The sequence below is a fragment of the Cavia porcellus genome, unplaced genomic scaffold (genome assembly GCF_034190915.1).
Source record: "Cavia porcellus strain 051 isolate PalLab524CR breed Dunkin Hartley unplaced genomic scaffold, mCavPor4.1 scaffold_6, whole genome shotgun sequence".
Lineage (NCBI taxonomy): Eukaryota > Metazoa > Chordata > Mammalia > Rodentia > Caviidae > Cavia > Cavia porcellus.
The window spans coordinates 73,542,584-73,564,248 of NW_026947489.1; the positions used below are offsets into that span (position 1 = coordinate 73,542,584).

Here is a 21,665-nt window from a genome sequence, read left to right on the forward strand (position 1 = left end):
CGTTCCACTGAGACTCTCCTGGGATCTAACACAGAGCCTGATCCAAGGCAGGGGCCCAGAAGCGTTTAGTGAATGAACAAATAAATCAATGAATGAACCAATAAATGAGCTGCCTATTCTACAGCCCTTTCCCCAGCCACCAGCCCTCAGCCCCAGCCTGGCCTCCACCCACCTGGCACTGGGTTTGGTACTTCTTGGTGGGCCGGCCCACGATGAAGATCTGGGAGGCCGGCAGGCCCAGCACGCTGTAGACGGAGATGTCCTTGGTGGAGCCGTAGGCAGCGCTGATTTTGATGAAGCACTGAAATGCAGGCAGCTCATGAACAAGGGGAGGCTCAGCACCAACTCAGGGGCCGATGTGTGGGGAACTTTACTGCACTCACACTCCACACAACCATACCACCCGGGCCGGAACCCATCCCCAGAGTGGCTGCCCCTCACCAGACCTCAACCCCAATACAGGGGACTCTGCTCAGTAACAACCAGACCATTCACTGACCCTGCCTTGGGTAGACTACACATAATACATAACAAAGAGGATAAATGTCCATTTGCGGATCAGGAAACTGAGTTTATGCATCAGAAGGCCAGGAGGTCAGGGCTAGGCTGGTCACTTGCCTGCTGCCTGACTGGCTGGTCCAGTGTCCTCCCCAGAAGACCTGATCCAGTTGAGAAAATGGCTCAATGTCCTCTGCACTCCACTAGAACTTTCAGATCATCACTCCACCCTCCTTTCTGTCCCCAGGGAACCAAACTACCTCTCCCTCAGGGAAGCTCATCACCTAGTCACCCCCCACTGTATGTGCTTCCCCACAAGTCACCTTCCTTGTTCCCAAGTTCACTGGACACTTCAGTCCTGTGTCGCAGCTTTCCTTCCTGCTAACTCCACCATTGCTGGAGTAACCTAGTGTCCATGGGAAGGCCTTCCACCTCCCATGACCCCTCCAAGCTGAGACCCTCCTTCCCCACTCCTCATCCCACCACATCTGCCCTCTTGGTCCTCAGAGGTGTCCCTTCCTCACTGAGGTCACCCAGGGGCCAGCCGTCATGCAGGACGGTTCTCACCATCCCACAGTGCTGCCTGCTAGAAATTCTGCCTCCCCTGACAGCTGGAGCCTCGCTGTCCTGGCACCCTCTCCTTGGACTTTCCTGTTGGTTCCCTGAGCAGCTCCTGTTCTGCTCTTGGTCCTACCCTTCCCCAGGGATGCCTCCCACCCACAGTTCCACGGACCTGCCTCACACAATGGCTCCAGTCTCTACCTGCAACCCACGGACCTGTTCCCTAAGCCACATGCTAGGGCTGACATGGCTCATGGCGCATGGCCAATCAGCCTCCACACGCCCACAGAGAAACTCCTCTCCCTCTGACCTGGCCTTCCACCCATGCCCTCCATCATTTATCCATTCTACAAACATTCACTGAGTGCCTAATCTGTGCCACTGTCACCCCAAATCTAGAGATATAGAACTCTTCCTCCACTGAGCAATGGTCAGAAAGTAGCACCTGGATCCCTCGTGGTCATCACCAGAATATCTGAGAGTCCCTCATACCCTACATCCAACTGTTACCAAATCCTGGTGATCACCCCTCCTTTTCTTTGTGCCTGCAATCACCTTTCTGTCCATTCCATGGTCAGCACCTGGATTTGGTTTTTTTATCTCTTGCTTGCCAAAAGCCTCTTAACTGGCCTTCCTGTCTCTCCCTTCTCCTATCAATCAGCTCTCTGTATAACTGCAGAGAATTATTTGTACAACCCAAATTAGACACTGCCATTCCCCTACTTCAAACTCTTCCACGGCTCCCGGTAGCCCTCAGAAAAAAGTCCACAATATTGGACTGGCTTCCAAGGATTTAGAGGCCTGGGTCTGACCGCCTGCACATGCCTCTCTCTTGGATAACCACAGCTCTGAAAATATCCCCTGGTCTTTTTTGCTTTTGTGACTTTGATCATGGTAAAAGTTGTCAAAATCAAAATGAAGTTGCTTGTGCCAATCCTAACAAAAAAGAAGCTGGGCGATTAGGAAGGAAAAGTTTTCACTCGTGACTGCCTAACAGCAGCTATTGTAAAAGACTCTGCAGAACCACAGCCTTCCCCAAAAGGCGGCTGCAGTCTCATACAAAAGCTGTTCCTTCCAGGCCACCTGCTCAGTAACTGTCTGCCCACCCTCGGACCCATGGCACCCTTGAGGTGAATCATCACCAAAGACAACTGCTTCAAGGACACCGTGGAACACTCCTCCGTTTGGCCTTCCAAAACTTGCTCTTGCCTCAGCCGCTCTGAATGAGCGCGGGAGTGCGAGGGCACACATTTCTCACTGCAATGTTGCTCCCCAGCGAAACTTAATCCACTTCAGTTTTAAGCTCTGTGTTCCTCTCAGCCCTGACAACTCACATTCATGCTTCAAGATTAAGCTCCAAAGTGATGGCCTACCAGAAGCCTCCCCCAGCCTCCCAAGCAAACAGTGGTCCCCTCTCTCTGTTTGCCGGCAGCGGCTCTTTTCAATCACATACCAGTAATTGTCAATTTACACGGCCTTCTTCCTCTAGATCAGGACTGGCAGACTTTTTCTGTGCAAGGCTAGAGAATCAATACTGGAGCTTTTGTGCGCCATCACAGCCATTCAGCTCCTCCATTGCAACCCAAAAGCAGCCACAGACAATACATAAACAAATGCGCTTGGCTGCATTCCAATAAAACTTTATTTATGGGCACTGAAATCTGATTGATCTAATTTTAATTTGTCAACTGTTACTCTAGATCTGTGCTTCTTAATTCTTTTTCTGTGCATCAGAATCCCCTACAGGATTGTGAAAACACTGCTGAGCCTCAGACTCAAGAGTTTCTGAGTCAGTAGGTCTGAACCAGAGAATCTGCATTTCTGATAATTCTGAGGTGCGTGAAGTCCCCCAGCTGTGAGAAGCACAGCTCAGGAGAGGGGTCTCTGTGAGGGTCCAATGTCAGGCACTGGGTAAGGAACACAGTAGACGCTTAGATGTCTACTGAATGAATAAACCAGCTGTAGAGACAAGAGTTTTAGGCTTTAGAATCAGGAAATGGAAGAAGGATGAGTATCTGTCAATAAAGATAACACCTACTTTAAAAGGCTGCTAAAAGCATAAGAGACCCCCATGTGCAGGCTTTGCAAAATGCGAGTCCTCTTTGCACCAACAAAGTACTGTACCTGGAGACTGGACGCAGGGCCCCACCCGGCTGTGGGAAGAGGGGAGGGGCGTTGGAGGGCGTGGTCTGAGCCCCTCCCCCTGGCCAATGAGAGTCCGGTGCTAAGCTCCCGCCCTATGGGCGTGGCTGAAACCCCACCCCCGGCCTTCACTGACCTCCTGCATGAGGTTGCGGAGGAAGATGGCCTTCTGCCGCAGTGGGTCGTGCACCAGCCCATCAGAGAAGAAGATCATGCCCTGTGGGAAGTTGTGCTGAGACAGCCACGACACCACCCGCTGCTTCTGCATGTCCGGCCGCCCGGTGATGTAAAGGATCATGTATCCCAGGTCCTGCCAGTGCCTGTCGAGATGGTATTGGAGGCTTTGCTTTAGCCCTGCAGGCCACCCATTGCCCAGCAACCTGCCCCATTGAACTCAGGTTTCTTCAAACAGCAGCAATTTCTGCATCAGTGCCCAGCCCTGAGCCTGGCCTGAAGTCACCCTCAGTGTTTTGTTTTGGTTTGGTTTGGTTTGGTTTGGTTTGGTTTGGTTTTGGTTTGTTTGAGACAGGGTCTTGAAATGTAGCCCAGGCTAGCCTCGAACTCACCGTGATCCTCCTGCCCCAGCCTCCCAAGTACTAAGATAGGTGTGCACCCCCACACCTGGTTAGAGAATTCTTAGAGAAAACCAGGCAAAGCGGTGCCCTTCTCCAGGGGCTTCTGGCTCCTGCCTCAGAGGAGGCAGCTTCTCCCATGGGAGCTGGCACTCACCGCACCACATCCACCGCACCTGGCCGGACCTTGGGGTCACTGCCCATGATGGACACACTGGCCGCAAAGGACCCATCAATGCTGAATACAACACATTCCATGCCCCTGGGCAGCACAGTGAGGTAGCTCATTGCACAGGTCTGGTCGCCCCTGAAAGGCACAGAAGGCCTGTGTCAGCTGTGGTTGGAGTCAGAGTTAGTGTGGGGTTACAGTCTGAGCAGCATCTCCTGACACCACAGCTGGTGGCTTCTTCCATGTTTCTCTCTCCATGCAGACAGCTTGGCCCAGGACCCATCTTCTGGACAGACACTGTTAGAACCACCATGGTAATGGGAGAAGTCAACATGAGAATGTCCCCCTGGGTCCTACCTGACCAGCATCTTCACAGGGTAGACACCAATCCCCAAGCGCCGGGGCCGCGGCACACTGTATGTGATCCGACCGCTGTTGTTGGTGATCTCGGTGTCCAAGTGTACCCAGCGGCCTGAGGATGGCTCTGCCATCACCAGGATGTCCACCTGCAGGTGGTGAAGCGAGGAGGGGATTCAGTGCAGGCTGAGGGGTACAGGCTTGGCAGAGAGGCTGGGCTGGGGAACTTTCTCTCAGGACACCAGGGCCCAGCATGCAGGTTACTGCCTGCATTACTGGATTTTACCGGTCCCTTCCCTCCCTCCACTGCAGCCAGGTCCCCCAGCACATCCCTAACTGTGCCCCTGACCTGCCCACGCCAGGTGGCTCCCTGCTCTCTGCTCCCATGATAGGCAGCTCAACTCTCTGAAAACCTCACACCTCACAGTGCACCTGACACAGGTGAGCCAGCTGAGGGGGTGCCTGGCCCTCAGTACCTTCTCTCCAGTCAGAGCCACCATGTCAAGAGGCCCATACATAAAGCGTCCCACTAGGACCTGGGGGCCGTCTTCGGCAGCAATCACATCGTTAGCCCGGTGATTAGCAGTGACATTCTGCAAGGACAGAAAGAAATCTGGCTCAGCCTTTGCAAGCAGAGCTTCAGCTGGCCATGTCAGGGAGGCACTCAGGATGGCTAGAGGGGGATGGACCTGTGGAATTATGGCTCTCAGGACTTCTGCCAAGGATTCAGAGATGGACTCCCATAAGAGAAAGAGAGAGACCATGAGCTACGAATATTGTCTTCAAGGAACCCTGAGCTTTTCATGGAGGTGAGTTTACTACTTCACCTCTCCACATGCCCCGGAAGTGAAAATGGACCTTGCATCCTATTGTCTTCTAGAGTCCTAAGCTGGAAACTGTCCAGTCACCTTTCATTTCTCCTTCTGCATCACCACTGATATCCAAGCCACTTGGTAGCCATTTTCTTTTAGTGGAAAATTTCAAAAGCACAGGAAGGGAGCATAGCACAGCAATGCCCCTCAGCCTGGCCACAGTGCTGCTGCCCACTGCCCACTGCCACAATGGCCTTGTCCTCCCCAGTGCTGCCCAGCCCAGAACTGTACATCGTGTTATTTATACCCATCTCAGCATATCTTCTCTTCTGCCTCCAGTTCATTCTGTAGCTCCGAGAGCTGTGTCAGCCCTGACTGCACATCATTCCCAGGCTGGCCTTTGATGCCCACATCTCTCAAACTGCTGACCCTTCTTCATAGCACTGACCACACAGGTGTCTCTGCCACACCCACACTACCTATTGCCTGGACTCTCCTAGGGTTTCGTAATGGAGTTCTGTGTTCAAAACCTGCCCCCAGGCATCCTTAGAAGGCTCTGATCCATTAGCACCTTGCCAGACTGGCTTCCTGCGCTCTGCACAAAGTCCCAGGCCTGAATTCAGCATTTGGAGCCTGGCCTGAGCAGCTTCTCCTCTCTAACCAGGCTCTGCAGGGGCCTCCAGGCCTTCACTCATGCTGAGCCCTCTTCCCACACTGCCTGCTGGATATGCCATCCCTGACAGTCCTGCTCCCACATTCCAGCCCACCTGCCGAGATCAGACTCAAAGCCTCCTCTCAACTCCTCTGACCTTTTAATGAAACTCAACAAACACCTGTAGGTGCCTCACTTGCACAGTCCCTGGAAGGAAACGTCCATGACCCCTGCCCTGGAAGCACCCATCAAAGGGGGAGACACAGCTCTCTTACAGAAGCCCTGAGAAAGGAAGGGCTGACCATGAAAATATGCACATGAGATTGTAACATACTCATCAGGGAACTGCAAATCAAAACCATAATGAGATTCCCCAGCACACCCTAGGATGAATCAAAGGGACAGACAGTCCCAGGTGTGGCTGAGATGTGGAGAAATCAGAACCCTCATACACTGCTGGTCAGAAGGAAAAATGGTGCAACCATGGAACACAGCCTGACCGTCCCTCCAGTGACTAAACGCAGAGTTACCATGGATCCAGCCATTCCACTCCTAAGGCTGAACCAGGAGTAACGCAGGCTCTGCCCACGCAAAAATGTATGCATGGTATTTATAGCACCGTGAGTCATGATGGCCAAAAGGTAGAAACAACCCAAATCTGTCAGCTGATGAATGGGAAAATGAGATACAGTCTACCCGTGCAGTGACTCAGCCACAAAGAGAAATGCAGTTCGATTCCTGCTGCAACACGGGTGAGCCTTGAAATCATTATGCTGAGTGAAAGAAAATAGACCGATGATCACAGATTGCCTGGTTTCATTTGAATGAAATGCACAGAACAGGCAAATCTACGGAGATGCAAAGTAAATTAATGATTGCTTAGAGAAAACGAGGGGCAGTGGGTATGGGAAGATTGCTGAAGAGTGCGTCTCTTTTTAGAGATGACAAGCATGTTCTAAAAAATATTTAAAATATTTAAAATGGGTGAGTTATATGATATGCAAATTACATATTCATAAATATATATGCAAAAGAAGTCATTGGTTCATAAGGCATTGATCACCCACTACCTCTGAGGACTGCACTGGGGTCCCTATGTAATCCTCCCCCGAGCTGGAGCTGCCCAGCATGGAAACGGCTTTATCTCTGCCCAGCCTGACCCTGTGTAGCAGAGGGACTGAGATGGGCAGGCACTGATGATAGTTTGCCACATGAGTAATAAATATATGCATCCTAAACTCCTGTTCAGCCCCTGGTACCCTACAGAAGTGCCTCTGCTTCCGAGAAGTGCCGTGCTGCCCTGACAATCCTCCCTCATTCTAATCTGTTTCCCTCCGTCATGGTGGATAGGGGCCTGGATCTCAGCTGTGGGCACTGACCTCCAAAACCATACTGCAGTTCCTATCTACTATGTGGATGCCCCAGGGCTAGGGCAGCCTCACCACCCCAGGTCACAGTCCCAAGGCTTTCGGCCTCAGGCATGCACCTACCCGCAGTTTGACCTGGGTCCGCTTGCGAAGCCATTTCTCTCGGGGGTTGCTGGGGCTCAGCGCCGCGGGGTCCAGGCCGGCGCTCTCCTTGATGCTCACACTCTCGTATCTCATCACCTGGCCAAAGCCAAGCAGGGCCTGGGCAGGTGCTCGAGGCCTCCACTTCCCCCTGGGGCATCAGAGCCCACTGGCCACCTCCCAGCCAGCCTGTCCTGACAGCTTGGCCACAGCACTGATCCCCAGGTAGCTCTGCTTTCCATGCCTGCACCCACTCTCTGCCCTCCTTCCTGTACCCAGGAACCCAGAACCCAGCCCTTTCCTCTGATCCCGTCATCACTGCAGCAACACCCCTCCCAGCCCTGCCTCTGGCACTGGCTCCCCCACCACTCCCTTCAGCACTCACTTATGCCTGGACAGTGCCCGCTCTAAAGAACAACGCTCGCCCAGAACCCTTCTGCCTCTCCAGCTTCCTCACATCCAGTCCCCCTTATGGCAAAACTCCACAGCCTCTAGGCTCCTTTTCCACCTCCTCCCCTGCCCGCTCTGCCGCTTCTGGAGGCTTCCGGCCCCACGGTTCCACTAGCTCACGCCCGCCCCAGGCCTGGGACTTTCACCCTGTCCTGTCCAGGTTCACTGCTGCTGCCACTCTGAGTCCCCCTCTGACCTCAGGGGAGGCCTTCTTCTGTCCCTGAAGGTTCCTGTCAGTGGGAACTCCAGGACATACCCAACCTTCTCTCTCCAGTGCCCCCTAGGTACCGTCACCTGGTTTCAGGGCCAACTCCATACAGATGATTCCCTTTGGCTCTCACCCTGACCTCTTCGCTAAGCACTAGGCCCATCTCCTAGCAATGAAATGGTACCCCATAGTTACCCCAAGGAAAGCAGGACCCGCTGGGCTCCTCTCGGCCCCCCACCCCAGACCTCAGAAGGTGCCATCACCAGGACTCCAGCATCCCCCACCCCCACCCCCACCCCCCACCCCCACCTTCCACACTTCTGCCCGGTATTCTCCTCCCAGCTGTCTGCTCTCAGCTGGCCTCCTGCACTCCCCTCCCCAGGGAACTCATGTTTCCTCTCCTGCTCCCAAAGCAGCAGCCCCAGAGTTTCCCTCGAAAAGTAGAAATCAAATGATAGGTTGTCCCTTGCCCACAGCCCCGCCGTGGCTTCTCAGTGAACTCAGATTAAGATTCTGCCCAGACCTTGGCCATCCATGAGTCACCCACGCTGCTCCCCATCCCGATTCCCCCAGGCTCCTTCAGTCACTGTCTTCCTGCTGCACCTGCCCTTCTGAAGATAAAGACATGGAGCCGCAGAGAGGGGCAGGAACTAGCTGCTCTGCTCGGCGCACTGACACACTGCTATTCTCCTACTACGTTTCAATTTAATTTTCCAGCAAGTACCACTCTGCGAGCCACTCAGAAGTCAATGTTCTTTACAAACCCACTCTAACCATGTCACCATCCCCCTTGTTTAAGTGCCCAAAGCCTTCTCAGTACTGCCTCAATAAAGACCAGGGCTCTGGGCATGGTGGTACACATCTGTAATCCCAGCACTTAGGAGGCTGAGACAGGAAGATCCTAGTGGGTTCAAGGCCAGCCTGAGCTACGTAGTGAGTTCAAGGTCACCTTGAACTACATAGAAATAGAAGACCCTGTCTCAGTAAAAATAGATAAATAAAGACCAGGGGTCAGCGTGATCTCAGCAGGAGCCTGGGTTGCTCTGGAGGAGCCTGCAACTGTACCTGTCTCAAGATGAAGGCAACCACGTCAGTAGACTCCCAGTAGCTGGCATGGAAGAGATGGGGCAGGGCCACAGTGGGGAAGGCAGTGAGGACGTCAGGGCAGTAGAGAGCATAGTCGATGCGCTTGGTCCCCCACCATCTGGCCGTGACTGCAGGTCGAGAAGGAGGTGAGGACAGAGCAGCCAAGGGGCAGCACAGGACTGTGGACCCAGTGGTGACTGTGCTGCTTGGCACCCAAGTCGAGGCAGAGCTTTCTGCTGCAACAGAGCCTGGGGCAATGGGCTGCTCCCTTCTGACTGCCTCATCACAGGCAGCCCCCTCACCTGTGCACCCCTCTTCCCCTCCAGCATCACCCCAGGAGACTGCTCAGCAGTGAGTCTGAGGTCAGAGCCCAGTCAGTGCCTAGAGAGGTCATGGCTTGGGCCATGGTTAGAGATCAGAGCCCTATGCAAGTCAGGGGTCAGGCTTCTGTTCTGAGACAAAAACTCAGCCCCAGGTTAGGGACCAAGGCTCTAGGCAAGAGCTAAGCTCGTATCAGCCAGGGTCAGCATTTGGAGTCTGCCCTGGGTCAGAGGTCAAGGTTCTCTCTGAGGTCGTGGCCCAGTTTGGGAAGTCAGAAAGATTCAGTCTGAAGCCAGTCTCTGCCAAAGACCAACAGTTCCCAAAAGGCAGGAACACCACCCTCTTCCCCACAGAGGCCGCCTGCAGCAGTGTGGCTAGAGACCCAAAACCACCCAAGGAAGGGCCCCTGTCCCTGAAATGCAGGCAGGGCCCCAGAAGGACCTCACTCACTGCGGGAGGCACCCACAGGTGCCAGGCTGTCCGAGGACTCTGAGCTGTCACTGTGGGAGCTGCCCTCACTCATCCTCCGTCTGGCAGGCTGGAACCTCGGGGCTTGAGGGAGGGAACTGGGGGCATCCAGAAGCGGGGGGTTGCCCTGGGAGGTGCCCTCCACGAACAGGGGGCTGTGGGTGTGCAGGGCATCAGCTAGAGGAGGAAGTGCAAGATCAGGGTAAGTAGTGGGTCTCCAGCAGAGCTGGCCATTCAGTGCTAGCCTTGTGCTGGGCAGGAAACTGAGCAGGCAGAGGAGCCAACCCCAGCTCAGCTGGTAACCTGCACCATACACACACACACACACGCACACACACACGCACGCACACATGCGCATACAAGCACGTGTGCCCGCACAGCTCACTAGGGACTGAAGCTTCTCCCTTCAAAGCACATTTCCATTTCACCTCTTCTTCACTCACTCATTGCGAGTGATGCAAGCAGGTGTGAGGACTCCGGCCATCACCTCACTCCAATAAAGCTGCAGAGGGAGACTGAGAGATGCCCCAAAGCACAGCTGAGGTCATGGGGATGGCAGGTAACCACATCTCTCCTATGAAACTCCTCCCCCCAAGTCCCAAAGTGGCTGAGCTGGAAGTGAATGGAAATGAACCCTAGCCTGGGAGTTGGGGTGGCCACTGAGGGTGCAGGGTCCCCTGACAAAAGAGGGAACACGTGAGGATGGGGGAGGGAGTCTCAGAGCTTTGCCTACTTAGGGAAGCTCCTTGCACAGCAGGGCTTTCGGGAGGGAGGTGCACAGCATCCCTCTGTCTCTGGCCCACAGCTGAGCAGGCCCTGGCTACTCATTCTCAGCCATGGTGCACAGCCAAGGCTGCATTCCCAAGCCCCTGGCTGTCATTCCAGGCCTGCCCTCAGCCTCATCCCCTTTAGCCCCTGGGAGCCTCTGCCCTTTCCCCAGCCCACCTTCCCCAACTCCCCTTTGTTTCCTCCTCCTCCAGCTCTTTTCCACTTGCACAAACACACTTTCCCCACCAGGCCCTGGGCAAAGACCACTGCTCACAAAACCCTGGATGACTCAGTCCCTTCTGTGTCCTTCTAGAATCCATGCTGGGACTCGGGAAAGGTACTGGACACGAATCCCTGGACTTGCCTTCAAGTCTGACAACTTGACTATTAGATTGGCTCTCACACACAGGAGCTCAGCCTGGAGCCTGCTGGGAACAAAGCCTGACTCTCTGGTCCCAAGATGCCTTGTACAGAGTGAGTGCTTGGCACAGTGGCCACTCTGAAGACAGCGGGGTCAGCAGCTCCCTGTTTTTAACTCCACAGTACACAGACCCTTCCCTGATGAGTCACCTCATCAGCTGACAGCTCAGGAGGCTGTCTCAGAGAGGAGTCTTTCAGTGCCAACTGGCTGGGGCCCAGCCTCTAGTCCCGAGGACCTACCCAAGAGGAGAGACTGTCCATCACCCAGGGGGAACCTCTGGTAGCGGGGCACGCTGACGGGAGGCACCAGGTGGAACCTGGGCTCCAGCAGAGGCTCCAGTCGCGAAGCGGAGGGATCTGCACAGTGGAAGAAGCTGTAGACCTGGCTGCAGGCAGGACGCATCTGGAAACCTGGGGTGAGGGGGGAAGACATGCGGAGAAGCCCCTCTATGGTACTTGCCCACTTGGCCCCAGAAGGCTCCCTGGAGTGCAGCTCTGAGCAGCCTTCTCTTCCACCCAAGAACCTGCCACAGCTCCCTGCTACCCACTGGAGCAAAGCTGTTACACTCAGCTGCCATTCGAAGCCTAGCCGATCTTCACCACCTCTGAAGGCCACTACGGACTCCCAGCAAAGCCCTGCAGCTGCAGAATGCACACCCATAGCGCTCGCTCCCGCTGCCTTCTTTTCCCTGTGCCTTTGTTCAGGGAGTCCTGTCTGCCTAGGAGACCTTTCCTCCATGGCTTCTATTGCTCAGACTCCTTTCAGCTCCTCCAACTTCAGCTGTTATCTAACCTATAAAACCAATATAATAAGTTCCTTAAATCAGGACAACTGCTCAGGCCTCCAGGTTCGAAGACCACACTCAAATTCCTAAGCCAGGAATTAGACTGAGTCACAGTTTGTGGGAGCTGGCAGGGCACTTCTCTCACTGGCCAGCAGATGTCCCCACTGAGCTCCGCCTCCCCAGCGGGTCTCCTGTCCTGGATGGGGTCAGATCAGGCAGCCACGGGTGACCCCAGAAATCCTCAACAACACAAGGTGGCTGTGAGTTCTGCTTCCTGGCCTCATGGCAACCATGGTCCCCGCCTCTCAGCCTGGAGCCCATCAGTAAGCTCCGAGGAAAGCACCGATTTGCTGACAAGCAAGATGCCCTCTGGGCTGCAGTCTGCACTCCTCTCCTCTGCCACTGCTAAAGCCCTTGGCAGCCAAATCCTCTCACACATATATTTTGGAGGAACAGGAAAAGGTTTCCGAGGCTACGTGGGCAAAGCACTGTGATGAGCTTCACTATGGGGACAGACAGGGAGACCCACCAGGCTGCAGAGGTCTGCAGAGCAACGGGGAGCAGTGCACTGACCATTTATGGCTTCTCTTTCCACAGAGGAGAACTATGGCACAGTGGAGCCCCTAAGCCAGGGTGAAGGGCAGGGACAGTGAAATCCATCCAAAGCTGCCTCAGCTTTTGGCCCATCCGGGGAAGCTGCCCCCAGCTTTCACTGCTCTCCCCACCCTGCCTCTCCTCCTTCTCCCCTAACCCCAACTCTGTGTTTCTTCCCTACTTAGCCCCACACTCCTTCCCTCCAACTTTGAGATCCAGCTATACACACCGTCCAGCCCAGGCAGCACTGTCCTCCTCATGGCTAGGACCAGGCCCAGGGGTGAGCCGAAGAGGAAGAAGTCGGACACATCAAAGTCAAAGCGGCCCAGGCTGACCTCAGGGAGCTGGGGCCTCCCAGCCGCAGAGAGCTCGACCTCGTCCTTGAGCACACTGGAGTGGATGCTAGGGAAGCAGAAACAAGGGGAGGCAGGCTGAGGAGCAGCAGGAGTGGGGGCCCTCGCTCTGAGAGCCCAGTGCCCAGCCCTCCCTCTCGGGCAGGACTCAGGTGTACAGTCCACCTGCCCAGCACCAACACAGCAGCAATGAGCCTGCCCACCAGGGCCAGGCCAACCTCTGCTAGAGCAGGGGTCAGCAAACTTTTTCTGCAAAGAACCAGATAGTAAACATTTCAGACTTTAGGGGCCATTCAGTCTCCAGCACATCAACTTAATGCTGCCATCAGAGTGTAAAAGTAGCCACTTAACCCACATGGCTGTGACCCACTAGGGCTGTATGTTTACAGAAACAGGCTGAGCACCTGGGAGCACCTGAGTGTCCTGCACACAGGCAGCCACCCTGAGAATCCCCGCAGTGTCTGCTGGAGAAGCCCAGCCTGGTCAGTCCACAGGCCAGGCGCCTATTGCCAGGGCTGCCAGGTTTAGGGTTTTTGTCACAACCCATGATCCACGCAACCCGCAGACACAGATGCAAACAGCCTGATCTTCCCCCCTGCTCCAGCCCACGGATGAAACAGAGCTAAAGGAGAAAAACACGGGATGTACAGAATTCCAACCACTTCCATTCCACATATCTGGTGCCCCAGAAACAGTCCTGGAGCTGGGAGCTAAGAGTCAGGCAAAGAAAAAAGAACCTGGGGACCTCCCTGTGAGCATTAGGTACAACTTAGAGGTCAAAAGGCAACAAATGAATTGTGGAGTCTACCAATCAGTGGCCTGAATATAAATTCAAAGTACCAAGTCGAAAGAGAAATAGTTTAGAAGCAATGCTGAAAGCAGTGTGGGCAAGGGTCCCACCCTGAGGGGTACACAAGAGGGCCAAGGTGGCCCTCCAGTCCTCGTGCTCCCCTCTGCCTCCCACAGGGGGAGCATCTCACAGAGCAGACCACCACACTTGTGCTTAACCGTGTGTGATGCACGTACGGTGCAGTCCTTAGACACACACCAACTACTTCAGTGCCACAGGAACAGCCATCTGTCCTTGCATCCGAGGGAAAGGCTGGCTGTGTTGAGGCAGCTTTGAAAAGCCTCTGATTTCTTGGGGCTGGGGATTTAGCTCAGTGGCATAAGCACCTGCCTTGCAAGCAGGCAGTCATGAGTTCGATCCCTGGTACCGATTAAAAAAAGAAAAGAAAAGTCTCTGATTTCTTGTCAATTTCCAAATGTGGGGCTTCCCTAAAGGGTTTTTCAAGGGTTAACCAGAAACTTTGCGATTTTCACCCTGCAACCCTCACTTGCACGGAACTGCTTTTCTACAGATAAACTGTTGAGAAGCTTTAAATAGTCAAAAATTTAAACACACAGAGCCTAGAATTTCCACCTGTGAGAATTCATCTGCAGGAAGCACAGTAGCTCCCTTTAAGGAAATGTGTTTCAAGACCTCATGGATGCCTGAAACCACAGAGAGCACTGAATTCTGTACAGTGTTTCTTTTGCTGTGACAAAGTCTAATTTATAAATTAGACACAGTAAGAGAATAACTAATAATAAAATTAGAACAATATGCTATTAAACAGTTATGTGAAGTAGTCTCTTATTCGAAATATCTTACTGTGCTTCATTAATTCACTTAAACGAAGTACTTTATGGCTTCTCTTTGGGATATCCAAATTGCCAGCACCACTATCCTTGTGGCTTGCAGCCATCATTAAGTAACATAAGAATGACTTGAGGACATGCAATGTTACAAAAGTCAATCTGATAACCTTGATGGCTGCAAAGTGACTAACAGGTAGGTAGCACATACAGGGTGAATACGCTGGGCAGAGTGATTCACATCCACGGCAGGAGAGGAGTGAAACAGTGGGAGACTTCATCATGCTACTCAGAAGGGTGCACAGTTCAAAGCTCATGACTTACTTCTTTCTGGAGTTTTCTTTGTAATATTTAGTTGGTTGATAAAGAACCAACTGAAGCCACAGAATGTGAAACTGTAGACAAGGTTAAGACTGGTAAGTCTAACATATACATTAATGTCCATACACAGGAATATCCACTATAGTGATATTTTATTAGAAAAAAAACAAAATATATAATTACTGGGAATTTAATGAATGGAGATTGTCCATTCACTAAATAAAACATACTGCCATTAAGAATATTAACCAAATAATTTTTATAGGGAAAAGATTGCAAGATAAGAAGTTTGGGGTTTTTTTTAAGTAAAACTATATGCATTATATGTTTCTAAAACAATACAAAGAAGAAATAAAATGTTAACAGTGATTCTTCTGAGTGGTGAGATGATACATTTTCTAAGTGTTATAATGATCTTGTGATCCCTACCATTGGGTAAAGAAGGAGAGTGAAGGGAAGACAGAATTGAAGAGAAGGGGAAGAAAAAAAGATTCTCCTGCCAACTGGATCTATGTTCGACACTCACTTGTGTCCTACACTAACATGAAGATTAATGTGATAATTCCAGTAACCCGTGTTGATTAACCACCTCTCCTAGAGCATCAGAGGACAATTCCCAGAGAGTCCACAAACAAAAGTGTGGTGTTCAATGCACTGAAATGGGGACAAGGAACCTGAATGCTGAGCCCCGCTCTTTGGTGATGGTGGTGTGACTGCCTCGTCTGAGGAATAACGGGATGCACACCGGGGGCAGCTCACAGTGTTCACCCTCTGCATTCCCTGGATTCTCCACCTTCCAGGAAGTAGGCTAGGCAACATCATCCTTTCACAGAAGATGAAGCAGAGACTCAGAAAGGTGAAATAAACTGTCCCCAGTCCCGCTGAAAGCTGGATCACAGCAGAGACAGGCAACAAGTTCCTGAGTTTTGGAGGAAGATGGCAAATAGCCACATTCCCAGAATTCTGATCCTTATTGATGGAAGGACCTGGGACACATGACTGGTCACAAACCTCCCAAGTAACTCTGAGACCAGATCCTCCCTTCCCAGGTCATCTTCATAGACAAAGGCAGAGGCCAGGAGGAGGTTACCTTGAGAGGAAGGCATGATGCTGGGTGATGGCCTCACAGTCATAGGTAGAAGAGTCGCTCTGTTTCCGTGGCAACGGCCTCCTGGGCTCCTCATCCTCTATCCCACTGGAGATGTCAATGTTGCTTTTGCTGAGTCGCTTGCTGCTGGCCAGGCTGCAGTCTTCCTCCACCACCACTGGGGTGTCCTTGGGGGCCAGTCAGGACAGGACACACTGCTGTTGCATGGGTCTGCCTCCTCCCCCAGCCACAAATGAGCTCCCTTTTCTCTGTGTTGTTGGGGACTACACTTCCAAAATGCATGCAGAACCCACAGTGTAACAATGTGGGTATTCTGAGCACAGGTTGCTTTCCATATCCACAGGGATGAGCCATTCAGCTCGGATGCTGGGCAGCTGTCTAGCTGTCTAGTCAAACCCAAACCAGCCCCCGGTGGACCTCAGTTTCCCCACCAGTGACAGAAGTCTCTTCCTATTCTTGCAGGTTATTTGTACCATGGATCAGGGGTGCCCGCACCACCTCCCCCTCCTCCGGGAACAGACCTTCCCCAGTCCCTCCACCTGGCCACACCTGGGTGCTGCTGATGCTCCCCTTCCGGCTGCTGCTGCCCGGGCTGTCACCAGAGGGCCCTGCACTGTAGCAGATGGCATCAAAGGCCAGGAGGCCACCCACACAGTCTCCAATCAGACACACCTGCAGGAGGCATGGCTGGGACTGCATGGCTGCCCACTGCTGGCCCTTCCCCCCACACCCAGCCATGCAGGGCCACTTCCCACAGGGGGGTAAGTAAGCAGCCCTCGAGAGGTACCCGAGAGCCCGAATTGAGGTCAAGGCTGATCCTGAAGTCAGGACTTCATCTGGGGTCATCCTGAGGGCAGGGTCAGGCTATGGTGAGGCTAAGACTCAGCTAGGGACCTATATAGGCTCCAAGCCAAAGCTCAGGCTGAGGCCTCAGTTTTCTGCTCTGTAACATGAGAGCAAACTCCCAATCTTCAGGTGGGCGTGGTGCTGTGTGGCACTGAGCTGGGAGGACTATACATTCATTGCCGGACTGGGTAACACTTGACTTCGAGAGACACTTTCGTGGAACAAAAAATGTAAAAAGGGGGTGGGGATGGATTGCGATGCAAAGGCCCTGGGGTTCCACCTTCATACCATGTCAGAAACAAAGGCCTCACTGGCCTAAGTGCTGCAATTCTTGAATGTCCTGCTTTGGGCCTTCCAGTCTTCCAGCAGTTCCCAGATGGGATGGGATGGGATGGGATGGGATGGGATGGGATGGGATGGGATGGGATGGGATGGGATGGGATGGGAAGGGAAGGGAAGGGAGGCTGTCCTACCTGCCCGCTGAATCCAATCCCATCAGAGGACCTGAGGAACTCGCTGTAGACCTGGTTAGCTCGCTCAATGACCATGGCAACGGCATCCTGGTACTGCGGGGAGGAGATGGCGAGCAGGGGCAGGGCAGCCAGCGGGACATGGTCCTGGCTGTTGCTGAGGCAGCCCTCGTCATGGCTGTAAGGGTTCAGGCTGCAGACAGGAGCCCCCGGTAAGCCCGGCTGGGATCGGGGTAGGGCGGGTATGGGGCTTCGACATAGGCAGAAGAGGGCATGCACTGGCCAGCATTGGGCCCCCAGCTCCAGGGACTTTCCATGAAGGCAAGGCCCAGGTGAGACAGAGCACAGGCAACAGAGGCAGGAAGAGGAGGACACGGAGATTCACGCTGTTGCCCATCCCCTGTGTCCTTCCCACGCCAGCCCAAGGTGTGGCCAACAGTGCTCTGGTGCCCTCTGCTGCATGGCCCTGAGGACACCCCAGCTCTAGAAGAAGACATCAGCTGAGGAGCCAGCTGCTGTGGAGCAGGACAGGGACACAACACCATGGCAGGCTTCCTGCAGGGCCTCAAGAAAGCTCTGAAGGGCGGAAGGGGATCACACTGCGGCCCCCATCCCATCCCATCCCATCCCATCCTATCCCATCTGGGACCTGCTGGAAGGCTGGAAGGCCCAAAGCAGGACATTCAAGAATTGCAGCACTTAGGCCAGTGAGGCCTTTGTTTCTGATGTGGTATGAGGGTGGAACCCCAGGGCCTTTGCATTGCAATCCATCCCCACCCCCTTTTTACATTTTTTGTTCCAAGCTTGAAAGTGGGAACCTCACTGCCTGCTCACTGCTGCGTGCCTTGTGCGGTGGAGAGGATCCAGCTTTGTAGAAAGAGCTGAGAGCCTGTCCTGCAGCCTCTCCACTTCCAGGGACAGGCTGGGCTTTGCTGCACCCCTACTAGGAAGTCCATCCCTCTCTGGACAGCTCAGACCACCCGAAACTAGGCTCCCAGCAACCTGTTCACCATCACCTTGCCTCCCTGTTCTCGGATGCACCCCACCCTGCTGCACGGTGAGGACTGGCGGGTCGGCAGGCACACGGAGGGAAGCTGAAGCTCCCACTCCCTGCCCAGAGCCTGCCCTTCCTCTGCAGTCTGAGCTTCGCCTGACCCAGGGCACAGTGCAGATCTTACTGGGGACCCAACAGAATTTAGGACAGGTCACTGGACTCGGGCACTCGCGACAGGTGGGAAAGCTCTCGGGGTGTGTAAGGCCAGTCCTACCAGCCATTCCTCATCTCCAAAGAACACAAATTAGAGGAAATGCCTCGATTGCAGCCAGAAAGGTTTTAATTAGCTGAGAAAGAACTCCTTCCCAGCAGTGATTACGGGGTGATTAATGGCCCTGGCAAGAAGCTGCCTGGGGTAGAGGTAAGCTCCCTCCTGCTATCCTCTCAAATGGCCAGGATATTCATCTTTCTGGGTGTCGGGCTGACCCAGCTCTGGAGGACAGATGTTCCGGGGGAGGAGAGCAGCGGGGGTCCCAAGATTGACTATGAACTGGCGCGATTATTAACTCTGGCCTGTTGGGGACCCAAGACGCCACCCTAGGCTTGGCAGCTCCCGAAGTTTTCTCAGACAGGAAGCAGTGAACACCTGTTACAGATTCCAGGGCCCAGCATCCTGGCTCAGCTCTGGGGTAATCCTGCACATCTTGCAGTCTGACAAGCATCACGCCAGGGATTCGGGCAATTAGCAAGGTTGGGCACAGCCGCTGACCTAATCCCCCTCCTTCCTCCCTTTTACCTCTCCTTGAGATCTGCCTACAGGCATCCTGGGAACAAGATACATCAGTCTCTGCCCCGTCCAGCACAGGGCAAGGAGCCAGAGAAGGGAAGGGTCCAGCCCAAGCTGTCTCCAGACCCACTGGAGCCTTAGGCAGGGGGACTTCAGTTCGTCCCACACTGCTGAGCAGGGCAGGCTGCTCAGCGGAACCCTCCTGGAGCCCCTGTGACTAAGCCACCCATTCCCCCGGCTCTTGGTGGAGCACCTCCCACCCTCCCCCAGCCCCAGGAGGCAGAGGCTGTCCCAGCCTTGGCAGCAGCCTCCAGCTTTGACAAGATCGTGTCATCACCAAGGGGCCAGATGGAGGTGTCCACAGCTCCCTTTCAACCCTGCTGCAGAGAGCTCCCAGCTTCCAACTTCTAGTTCCAATAATTTGCCAAATGCTTTCAGCCCTGCCGTTGCTCAGGACCTTGATTGCAGACAATCCATGAGAAACCAGGATGCCCTGGCTCCAGGTACCCACCATCATCTGGTCAGCCTGGGGCACCTGAGGAGCTCTGGAGCCCTCAGATCCTACGCAGTGAGTAGGATCCCCAGAGACCCTGGAGGCTGCGGTCACTCGAGTTGCAGCTCCACACACATTGCCGGTAGTGGGCAGGGACCTGCCAGCATCTACAGTAAGGGAACTTCCCAGTGCACAGCCTGAGCTTCCGTCCATGCCATCTCTATCCTCTCTGCCCCCCACCCTCTTCCCAGTCTGCTCTCCACCGAACAGAGAGAGTACCTCCTCCCCCAAGAGGATGGCAATGCCAGTCGTAGCTGCTATCCCAGCCCATGAGGGCTCTACAGGAGCTCACACTGGGTTAAGGGTTGCACACACACCAGCATACAGAATGCTCCCAACATCTCTAGGACACAGTCAGTACCACGTCTTACAGAGCTGGAAGCTGAGGCAGGGAAAGGTTAAACACTTTCCCTCCATCACACCACAAGCACTTAAATCCAGACTGGACTGCATGGCCACAATACATATCCATGTTATCACAGTAACCCAAGTCACCTCCTCTGGGACGTCTTCCCTAGCCTTCTCCCCAAGTGCCCGTAGTGCCTTTGGCCACCTCCACCACAGAATCTTACCTCCCAGACTATAAAAGTGTGGCATGGAAGGAAGGCTGCCTTAGTCTGGCTCCATTTGCTAAATAACAGCTACCTCTATCAATGCCTCAGTTTCCTTATCTTGGCCAAAGGGGTCAAGTCCACTCAGCACAGGAAGTGGCTCCAAGTTACCATGAGGACCCTGGCACCAGCCATCCTCAGCAGAGGAGTCTTGCTGACCACTTTGTACCAGTGATGCTCATGGCCGTCTGGATCTGACTCCCCAGAGTCCCTGGCAGGTGCCCACATGCCACCCCCGCAAGGCGAGGCAGCTCCTCCACTCAGTCCCCTCAGCTCACACCAACCAGGTAGCCAAACAAGTAGACACAAACTCACTTAGAGACCAGTGAGAAAGCCTCGGAGCAGATGGCGGGACAGGGAATGAACTTGATAAGGATGTGGCCCAGGGCAGCAGGGAAGTGGGCACGCATGACCTTCTCCAGGACGGAGCTGAAGGTGTGGATGTCAGCTGCCTTGCAGGCAGGGTCCCCTGAGCCTGTGTCCAGGATGTTGCCACCGTGCAGCACCAGCAGGAGCACGTGAGTCTTACAGGAGCGCTGAGAGCAGCCTTCCTAAAGGGACATCAGTGGGGACAGAAAGGCAGGGAGTAGGAGAGCCAGGGCACACGGAGACACACACACATGGGGAGGTGGTGGCCTGAGTTCCAAGTGTAGGAGCTCTGCAGCCTCTCCTGTGCTGCCAGGCAGGAGAGGAGGGCAAGACCCTCAAAGGCTATCAGGGCAGGGAGAGTCGGAACACATCTTTCTTGTTTATACAGGAGCCTGAAGCCCAGAGAAAGACAGGAAGTTTCCCAGTTCAAAGAGCAAGATGAAAGCTGGGCAGCCTGTCCACTGCCCCAGGGCTCTTCCTAAATCCCTGACCACAGATGGGACTGTACGTCTCGGGAAACCTGGCCCACCTCACTGTCTTCATGGATCTCGATGCTTCCCTGGGCTGGGAATCTCTGTCTTCTCAAGGATACCCGGTACAGTTCTCCTGCAAAGGGGACAGAAGCAGAGCTTAGTGTCCAGCCCACCACTCTCACAGCCACTGGACACTTACGGACCCAGCTGGCTGATTAGCAGAGGCCCTGGCTTACAGGGGAATCAGAATCACGGTCTGGGGTTGGGACAGTCACTGTATCCAGCCTCTCCCTCCGAAGTCCACCTATCATGAAACACTTTGTCCTACTAAGAAAAGAAAGAGCAGCAGAGTTTGGTCACCATGGATACTGGCCACCATGATTGGGGAGAAGCATCCTTAGCACGAGCAGTCCTACTCTTGTTTACCAAACACAACAGCAACTCTCTGCGTCCTCTGATGACGGCCACTTATGGTCATGGACAGTATTAGAGACACACACACTCACACCAGCACGTCTGGAAGAGCCATGTCTGCTTGACTGGACTAACAGGTACACAGACAGCTGGAGAAAGATGATGCTCCAGTGTGCCTGCCAGGGTGCTTCCAGGAGCAGTTAACCTTTCCATGAGGACATCTTGTAGAAAGGAGGTAGCCCCGCCAGATTGGGTGAGCACCAAGAACACCAGCGCGGGGAAAAGGCGAGTCCACCCTCTTACTTGCCATAGATGCTCATCCCTCATGGCCTCACTCATCAGGCTCCTCCTCATTGG

General features: G+C 53.9%; 1 protein-coding gene across 3 annotated transcripts in view; it reads right to left on the reverse strand.

Moving 5' to 3' along the window:
• Positions 1-21,665, reverse strand: part of Pitpnm3 (PITPNM family member 3) — an 82,564-nt gene that overhangs the window by 4,401 nt on the left and 56,498 nt on the right. For all 3 annotated transcript variants that reach the window (XM_063250988.1, XM_063250987.1, XM_063250986.1), the window contains 15 exons: positions 20,951-21,027; positions 20,368-20,603; positions 17,111-17,300; positions 16,341-16,463; positions 15,774-15,958; positions 12,601-12,773; positions 11,233-11,403; positions 9,787-9,981; positions 8,995-9,143; positions 7,254-7,370; positions 4,776-4,892; positions 4,300-4,448; positions 3,931-4,080; positions 3,338-3,521; positions 173-301 (listed from right to left, as the gene is read on the reverse strand). In XM_063250988.1, coding sequence (XP_063107058.1) covers positions 173-301; positions 3,338-3,521; positions 3,931-4,080; positions 4,300-4,448; positions 4,776-4,892; positions 7,254-7,370; positions 8,995-9,143; positions 9,787-9,981; positions 11,233-11,403; positions 12,601-12,773; positions 15,774-15,958; positions 16,341-16,463; positions 17,111-17,300; positions 20,368-20,603; positions 20,951-21,027 — 2,345 coding nt within the window. The remainder of the gene's footprint in view (positions 1-172; positions 302-3,337; positions 3,522-3,930; positions 4,081-4,299; positions 4,449-4,775; positions 4,893-7,253; positions 7,371-8,994; positions 9,144-9,786; positions 9,982-11,232; positions 11,404-12,600; positions 12,774-15,773; positions 15,959-16,340; positions 16,464-17,110; positions 17,301-20,367; positions 20,604-20,950; positions 21,028-21,665) is intronic.